The following is a 10171-nucleotide window of genomic DNA, read 5'->3' on the forward strand; positions in this document are numbered from 1 at the left end:
CTGCTCATTGGGGGAGATTTAAAATAGCAACTTTTTCAACTTAATTTTTGAAAATGTTCCGGAAATACTGCGTCCTTTAAACATATGTCAAATTAAAGTTTATGTCATGTACTATAAAATTAAAAAAAAAAATTTGTCCCGACGACTTATCTTTTATGCGCAAATGGCTACCGTATTCAAAAATATGCTATTTTTGTATTAAAATTCTGGGTTTTGTATTTTCTTTTATTTTAAAATATCTTATAAGGGCATTACACTGCCCTATTTTTTTATAATTATTATTTTTTATAATAGACTAAATTGAATAACTTTTTTTTATTGGTTTTTTTAGATATATAATCATTAAAATTAATTAAATTCTGAATATTTCCATTGTAGAATCTTTTTAAACGTCAAAAGTTAATTAGAAATGATTATTATGATTTTTATTTAAGTGATCTATTACGATAAAAATGTAAAAAAATCTAACTTTTCTGATAAATATACTGAAAATAGTAATTATAAAATTTGCTGACAGCATATTAATCTTAACAATTTCATTTTTATCTATTTAATAATGTCAATTTCAAAGTTGCAAATTGAGCTACTTGTTATGGTAATAAATTCATTTTTTTTTTTAATAAAACTTTCACTTTAAAGGACAATAAAAAGTAGATTCAAAATTATTACTTATAACATATTAAAAATCAAAATCAATAATAATTTGAAAACAATTAATTTTAATTATTATAAAATATATAATTAAAAGAATTACTAATCTGGGTATAATTAAGGAAATAGAAGTTGATGTTGCTTTTGTAATTATCCATCAATGTTTTAAAATTAAACACTATCTACAGATTTGCATCGAAGCGTTTCTTATGATAGTGATTTTAATCACTGTCAGATTAAATCTATACTGGACCAACTATGCCGCGACCCCACTGTGCTGGGTTTTTATTTTTAATTAATATTTTTATTCATAATAATAATTATAAATATTATGCATAAATTTACTATTTTTTTTCAAATACATGTTACAAAAAATCTGTTGCTTATTGGAGTTAAAAAAACCCAAAATAACATATCATTTTTTAAATAAATATGAAAAAATATTGAGCGAAAAAATACAAAAAGAATTTTATTAAAATACAATGTTACAACATAAAAATATTACCTTCATTTAAAAAGTAGAACCATTGAATGTGGATTTAAATTACATAATTCATTTGTTACATTAATAAATTAATCATATCAAATTTAATTATTATTTTTATTTGAATTAACTATTTTTGTTGGTTAAGTATTTTTAAATGTATATCAAAATAAAAATGAATGTTACATTAATTGTTATGGTTACCAAATATGTAACTATACAATGTTTTAGCATGAAAACTTTAAATGATAATTCATCTATAAAAATACAACTCAACAGCCTACATTATAGGAGTATTTAACTTTTGAAAGTTAAATGAGAACCTATTATTTTATTTCATTATTGAATTTTATAATTATTGAATTATTATTCATTTTATAAATGAAGTATAGTCTAAATAAATTGTGTAATTTTTTACTCATCAAAGCGTTTTACAATAAAGATTTCAATCACTGTCAGTCATCAATCAATATTAATCTAAAGAAATGTCTTTTCTTCACTTTAGCAATTATCTGATGTGCCTATATTTATTTTTCTTGTCAATAAAATTTTTCATAATTAAATACTATGATCGTACATATAAACTTTTAGTATTTGACAAGGTACACTTCAAATATGGATCAACATAATCTAAATAGATTTTCAGTAACTTATTTATTAAAAACAATTGTATTATAATTATATAAAATAATTTTTTGTTAAGGGTTGTTATTTGAAGTAATACTAAGATAGAGTTTCCAAAGCAGATGTAATTATTGAAGGACTACCAAATAATTAAATTGAAAGAAAATATTGGTGTAGAATAAAATAAAATAATTATTTTTATTGTTTTTATCTTATGTTAATTAGTTTATTACCACGGTTATTATTGTTAAACTTTTAAATTGAGACTAAATAAAACTAAAGACTAAACCATTAATTGTATAGAAAAATTTCAGCAGACTAAAATAGTTTGCTTAACAACAATAAACATAAATAATCAAAACCTTTTTAAGAATACACGTTTTAGAAAATAGATTCCAATGAACTGAAAGATCTTTGACTTTGTCTCAGCTACTAATAAAATATATAGAGTACATTTAATACATATGTTATCTACTTAAATTATACTTGATGAAGTAAATTGTTTAAAATGTGATATCTAGTAGAATTTTTAATTTAAAAAGATTGTCATGAAAATAGAGAAAATTTTTTTAAATATATGTCATTAAGATCATCAAATAATTTTGGATTGTGCAGAGGTAACTGATTAAGGCATACTACACCAGTGTTCTTTTTGTTTATTTTTTATTCATCTTGATTTTTTCAGGATATAAAAAATATATACATATACCAATATACACAAATATGTACTTGAATATTACATGTAAAATTAACTTATGGAAATAGCATATTTACCATAATTGTCTTGGATAAAAGTAGGGGGGTCTTCAATCTTCCTAGAACTTTTTTTTTGGTTGTAAGTAGTTTCTTCTAACTGTGATAAGTCACTAGTGTCCTGTGCTACTCTATGTTTGGCTTTAAACATTTTAATTTATCAACAGCTTTTGGATTATAATAATGAATTATTATAATCAAAGAAACTGTGGTATNTTTGATTAAAATCAAATATCATAATTTAATTCAGTTTATTTGATTATAATAATGAATTATTATAATCAAAGAAACTGTGGTATAGGTGTTATATAAACAAAATGTATTCTTGTAATTTTATATATATTTATGGGTTATAATAAAATGGTAGTTTATGATTAAATTGAATGCATAAGTGGCACAACTATAAGTTCATTTTTACAAGAAAACACAATAACTTTAGTCTTAATTGTATCAATATTCCAACATTTTAAACTAGTTGATAAATTATTGATAAAATATATTCCTGAATGTGATGATTTGATAGGATATTTAAAATAATCTTTTTTGTTCAAATTCTTTTCAATTAAAATGATTTCTCCATTATCTGAAGAATAGGCAATATTTAATAGTTTTACAATTTTATTAGTCTTAGTACAAAAATAAAAATCAGCATCACTCTTGCACTTAAACTTGTAATTTTCAAAATTTAAGATATACTGAGAATTAGTAGTGATATTTTCAATAAGAAAACCTCTTAAATGTTGACCTATTAATTTGTCTGTAATAACACTTTTATGTGCATTTAAGTTAAAATTTTCACCTTCAGTATACCTTTTAATAATTTGCTCTGAAGGCTTATCAGGTTTTTGTAGCATACCTTTAAGTATATTCATATCATTTTTAAACATAAAAGTACTGCAATTGTCATGAGGGCCATATTCACAATATTGAAAACAGGACATGTTTTTAATTCGTTCTCCTTCAATTTCACAAAGAGTACAAGAATTATATCGCATATAAGACAAAAGATCTAGCTGGCATATCACAGCAAATAACATCTTGTGTAAAATTGTAAATTTTATTTTTATAAGTTAAATTGTCAAATGTTAATTTTCTTTACAGATATTAGTGACATTAGAAATATTATTGCTTAGAGTAGATTGAGGTTCAACATTTTAAAACACACTAGAACTACAAGATTGCTAAAAGCACTCAAACTCTTCTTTCCTCTTTCTTCTCTTAGACGATCACTTAAAAACTCATCCATAGTATACAAACAATTAAAATTGATAAAATTAGAAAGTACTAATAAGGGAATCTGACTGATTTATGTAATCAGATATTTTTAATAAAATATTGAATTAAATATAATTTAAATGATTTAATTAAATTATCAAAAATATTATGAAATAAAATAATATATTTAGCTACTTATCAAGTTATTACAAACTAAAATATTTTTTATAAAGAGTAAAAGTTAGCGTTGCGCTGAGAATCACTAACATGAAAGTTACACAAACCCTGATGCCCGCGCAACTCTTATCAGTCGTACCCTTACTTGTGTAAACACACGTGCGATATTTCAATGGTACAAAGTCCAAAATGACCGCGGGCTGGTTGTTGCTGACAAAGATATATCAACGATGTAACAATGGCGATTGGGTCATTGATACATCGTTCTGTCTGAATCTCTACAGTTTTGACTACACCACGGAACAACCTATAAAATAATTATTTTATTTTGGTCTAGCAGGTTAACCTGCTAGACCACAGTATTTGTGATTTTCACTCTAAATTAAACTCTACGATTCCTTTACTAACATATTTGTTTAATAAATTTATCAGTGTAGGCCTATAGTAATTATATAAAGTGGTGTGACGAACTGTCCTACGAACATTAGGTGCCAGAGGCGTGCGGTCAAGGCATAATTAATTATATAATATACAATATTTATGTATATCAAAAACCAGATTTTTTGTGTGCTCCACGGATTGTCACACCAAATACAATGATACCGATTTGTGTGTTTTGTCATTGGCGGTACGATCGCCGCATCGCGACTGCAAAATAGTGTAGATCGGTCAGGCGGTCAAAATTTTTTATTATTTTTAACATTGGGAAGTCGGAAAACCAACTTATACATATTACAACAAAACTGAATATATCAAATTTATCTTATTATTTTACATTAGAATCCTTATAAAGGATTGAGATCAACCACTTTTTGATTACTATAGAAATACTATAGTATTTCTTAATTTTATTTATTTATTTAACATATTTATTTTATTTTATTTTTTAGTAATTATTACATACCTGGTTGTAATGGTTACTAAAAAGTAAAATAGCAATTAAATTTTTTTTTACATTTATGTAGTGTTCGAACGCACCATAGTACGACTCGCCACTGAAATGTATTATTAACTTTTAAACAAATAACGTGTATTGGGTATATCAAACAGTTTAAATTATAATTATTTAAATGGCTGTAAACAGTATCGTACAAAATTTTTTTCTTTTTTTTTTACATATGTAAAAAAAAAATCACTATATTATTGCAAATAAAATATTTTAAAACGTTTAACTGATACTGTTATTTTTATATTAGAAATATATCGTTAAAAAAAGACATTATTTTAATATATTAAAAATGTACGATATTAAAAATATTATCATAATATTAAACAAGCATTATTAATTTTGTAGTGTAATTGTATTAATATAATAATATTATTATAACAGATTTGCTATCTGGGTATGAATGCCAATAACGTTTTTTAACTTCGATGTGAAGCCGAGAAGGCAGTGGTTGTTTTTACTTTTAAAATATTACTTTTTTAAGATCTTATATATGCCAAGAATTCAAAATATAGTTTTATCAATTAAATAAATAACCATTTTCAATAAAATAATAATGAAAGTAACATTATTTATAATTATTTAATCAATATATGAATAATGAAAAATATTTTGTCTTTAAATCTCAAAATTATTATAATTTAGAAGAAATAATGTTGTTAACAATGAATTAATCAACCTGTATATACAATATAAATATAATATAAATGTATTTTTACCATGAATTTCATAAAATGTTAAAATTAATAATTTTAAAAGAGTGACAGTCATGTTTAAAAATGAAAATAATTCAAATAATATGGTTCTGAAAATGTATGTTAATATTATATTTTTAGACTTCATTCAAATATATAAAACAGTTAATACAATTCAGTGTCTGATATTACATTTTTTTATTTTAGTATATCAATAATTTAAAAAAATTATACATTATGATTTATGAAAAACTATTTTTTGTTACATTGATTATTTGTCTTCCAGAATTTTCTAAGGTAATTTTTTTTGATTTTATTTTTGACTAAGTAAAATATCGTGCAGTATATAAACAGAATTAAAATTTTTAGTTATTAAAAACAAATTGACATTTTATAGTATACAAAAAAACTGCATTACTTAGTTAAATCTATAATTAATTATTTAACAAAATTATCATAGTCCACATTTCGATGCGAAACTGAAAAAGCTTTAATTTTATCATAAAAATAGTAAACATCATATTATGTTTTTTATGTTTCTTTGGTTTATTCCTACTGGAACGACTTTGTTCTACAATTCTTCTCAATTCCCGTATTAAAAAAATATTACAATAAATTATAACTGTATTAAAACTGTCTATGTTAATATTTATAGTCTTCATTTAAATATTCCAAAAAATNAAACTGTCTATGTTAATATTTTTAGTCTTCATTTAAATATTCCAAAAAGTTCTTGAAACTTATATCAAATTTAATATAATGTACTTAAAGATTAAAATTTTAAAAATAATATGAATAACAAATCCAGACTGTCTAGAAATTAATTAACTTTACTATAATGATTCTCTGAAAATTTGGGCTATGTATGCATTATCCGGTTCTTTTGTCAACTTAATATTAATCAATAAGATTAAAATAATGGTATTATATTGTTTTCGTGACTTATATGTTAAAGAAAATAGAATTCATAAAAAATATTAAGACTAAAATGTGATTTGCTTATCAAGTTATTAGGATAGCACGACTAAATGAGCGTTGTATTTCAAAATCCCAATTAATATTATCAGAACAATCTATAAGCTTCAAACATTTTTTTGTAGATCGAAAAACCTATATTCAGCTCTTAACTAATAAATTATGAATTTTAATTACAACTTTTTTTTAAACGAAACATTCAGAGTAATTTCCACAATAATCTCAAAAATAGATATATAATTGAAACAAAAAAAAAACTAAAATATGATTTGTAAATCTATATTAAAAACTAACTTTTCCATTGATTTTACATAAATGTTAAAATTTTTCAATAACCACTATAAATTTTATTATTAACATTCCAAAAAAATCATTTTACAGCCATTATCATTTGTCATTGAAGAAATAAAAAATGATGATATCACTCAAGATTTCGTTTTAATGCTTAATCAAATTGAATCTATAGTAAGTCCAATTTTATTTCCAGAAAAAGCTCTAAGTCTATTTGATGAAGAAGAGGTTGATGCTTTATTAAATAAAACCACTAAGATTCCGCGTAGTATTATTGAAAAATTAAACCTCTTTAGAAATATTACAAAAGCTGAACAGCTGAGCATAGAAAAAAAATTAAACGTGAAAGAAAAGTATGAAAACAAAATAATATCACTGCAATGTATTAATTTTTTAATTTTAAATGCTATTATCTGGAATGTAAAAAATTCATTGTTAATTAATGAAATGCCAAATCCAGATAAACTAGAAATTTTTGAAAAATATAAAATGTATTTATCTCGTATGTTGTCTATATTATATTATGGCCGTATTAGAGCCAATAGATGGCAAACTGAATTATATACTATATTGGTCAACATAGCAGATACAGAGAGGAATGAAATTATAATGAAAATAAAATTTATAAAAAATTCACTTTGGCAGGAAATTGATAGTAATGTTAATATGTGTATAAAGAAAAATTTTATTCCGAAACATGACAGACGATTAACTAAAGATGAATTTTACAGTTCTTATAAAGTTTTTGACATCATCGAACAGTTGTATAACAATGAAGAAATGAATCGAGGATATATTTATGAAAAAATGTTTAGTATNCCGGGGCTATATTTATGAAAAAATGTTTAGTATGGAAAATATGATGTTGTACTTTTTACAAGATCAGTATAAATTAATTTTTGGACAAATGGCTATTGGAGAAATAGATTTGCAAAATAATATGAATGACATGGAAAAATTGAACATATATATTAACACGATTTATAAAAAAAATGAATGGATCATCGAACCATCTCGTATAAAACTAAAATATCATTTAATGTTTCAAGAAATTGTGTTTACACATATTTTGCGGTATATCTTATTACATATGCAGCAATTTTTTATTACTTTTAGTACTTGGACAGCGATAAATTGTTGTCGCGAATGTTCGTNTATTACTTTTAATACTTGGACAGCGATAAATTGTTGTCGCGAATGTTCGTCAATACAAATGTCAATTTATCAATATAGAAATTTATGGCTTCTTATTGTGGAACCACTAAAAGATGCTATTGAACTATTAGGTTTCAAGGATACTTTGTTAAATGCAATATTGATGCTTTTTAAGAACAATTCATTAAACCAGTTTCAATTTCGCACATTATGTTATCAAGTTAAATTTTTACACAGACGTTGTTTACATAATCTACATGTTCGAATGAGAAAATCAGAGTATCAACTCCATTATGCCAGACCATATGATAACTTAGACGAATTTACTATTCAAAGAAATATCAGTAAATTTGTAAATTATATTAAAGAAGTTAAGACTTCATTAAAACCAATCAATAATAGTTTATTCTTTATTAGGTTTTTATACCAAGACGTATTGCATAAATATAGATTTACATTTTTACCATTAATTGAAAAGTATTATGCATAATGAATGATACTTGCAATTTTATATTATGAATTTATACAATATTTATATTAAAAAAAAAAAATCAAATAATGTATTCCAAATTTATTCTTATCTTACATACAATAAATATCGGTATTATTTCATTATAATTTAATATACTTGTATTATTATCAGATAATTTCACATTTCATATTTATCAAACAAACAATACATAAACATAGAATTGTGTAAATTAAAAGGAATTAACCTGGCTTTATTTAATTTTTTTTTTTAATTTTAATTTTTATCCACTTTTATTGCTTAGATGCAAAGCTAAGAAGGTATTAATTTTACCATGATGTGTTTATTATGTTTATATGTGTTTTTTTGTGTCTGTCAAAACTTTTTCTCGGCTTTCAGTTGACCGATTTTTCTAAACGATATGTCAAAAGATCACAAACCGTATACAGTCGAAGACATTATGCTCAAAAATTGAAAATATTACCGTAAATGATAAAAATCTCCCAAAAAATTACGATTTTTTAAACTCTTTTTTCCTTAAAATAGCTATAACTTTTTGAAAAATGAACGAAACAAAATAATTTTTTTCATTTTGAAACCTTAGGTATTTTCCTTCCATTTGATATAATTTTTTTGAAAATTTGACCCTTTACCTGCCCTCAGGGGAGTGTTCAAAATAGCAATTTTTTGATTATAAGTTTTGAAAATGTTCCGGAAATAATTCGAGCTTCAACATACATGTTAAAATAAATTTTATGTTATGTACCCAAGTTCAAAAAATAAATCGTCTCTACGACTTTTCTTCTGCGTACAAACAACAGTCGTAGTTAAAAACATGCTATTTGTATTCAAATTTTTTCTTTTTTTTTTTTAAAATAAGGGTTTTCCATAGTAATCAGGCCACCGATTTTTTTATTACGTGAATTTAACTTACACTAAATATAAATTTTAACTTATTTTGAATATTTTGTCTTCTCTAAGTTAAAAACGGTAGCACAGTGGTGACATAGTTGGATCAAGTATAGATGATATCTGACAGTGATTAAAATCACTATCATAAGAAACGCTTCGATGCAAATCTGTAGATAGTGTTTAATTTTAAGAAATTGAGAGGTTATTTCAAAGCAACAATAACTATTAATTCCCTTAATTTTATCCCGATTAGTTCTTTGATTTTAAATTATAATATATGAATAAATAATAATTATAATAATTAAATTTAGTATTAAATTGATATTGAATAATTTAATATTGCAACTTTTACAGAAATATTATAAAAATAATAAAGTAGTAGTATTTTTCTTTACCTATAACGCGTATAAAAATTTAAAGGGCTTGATGCAATACTTTTCAATAAAAAATTTTTATTACTTATAACAAAATTATAAGTTTTATACAAGGAACTTTCAACAAAAACAAAAATATACTTTTCTAAATCAACTTTTCTCGATGTTTTCAAATGTGCAATTAAACTTTTTCTATCAATTCTAAGTTTTAATATTATTAATTGTTATTAAAAAATAAGTATTAATATAAAAAAAAAAATAATTAGAAATAAAAAAAATTGTTTTAAATTAATACTGATTTGATTATTATTAATATGTTAAAAACAAGGAAAATGACATTTTTAACATATATTTTTAATCGTTTAAAATTGATTTTTGTGAATGTTTATATAACAAAAAAAAATATTTAATCGATTAAAAAATATTTAATATTTAGTATTTATAGTAAAT

General features: G+C 23.0%; 1 protein-coding gene across 1 annotated transcript; it reads left to right on the forward strand.

Moving 5' to 3' along the window:
• The first annotated feature begins 5727 nt into the window (after window positions 1-5727).
• Window positions 5728-7648, forward strand: LOC126898268 (uncharacterized). The gene is made up of 2 exons (XM_050672206.1): window positions 5728-5842; window positions 6902-7648. The coding sequence occupies exons 1-2, from the start codon at window positions 5783-5785 to the stop codon at window positions 7646-7648; spliced, it is 807 nt and encodes a 268-aa protein (XP_050528163.1). The 5' UTR covers window positions 5728-5782.
• The last annotated feature ends 2523 nt before the right edge of the window (window positions 7649-10171 follow it).

This window comes from Daktulosphaira vitifoliae, unplaced genomic scaffold, assembly GCF_025091365.1.
Source record: "Daktulosphaira vitifoliae isolate Bord-2020 unplaced genomic scaffold, ASM2509136v1 Scaffold_2, whole genome shotgun sequence".
Taxonomy (NCBI): Eukaryota; Metazoa; Arthropoda; class Insecta; order Hemiptera; family Phylloxeridae; genus Daktulosphaira; species Daktulosphaira vitifoliae.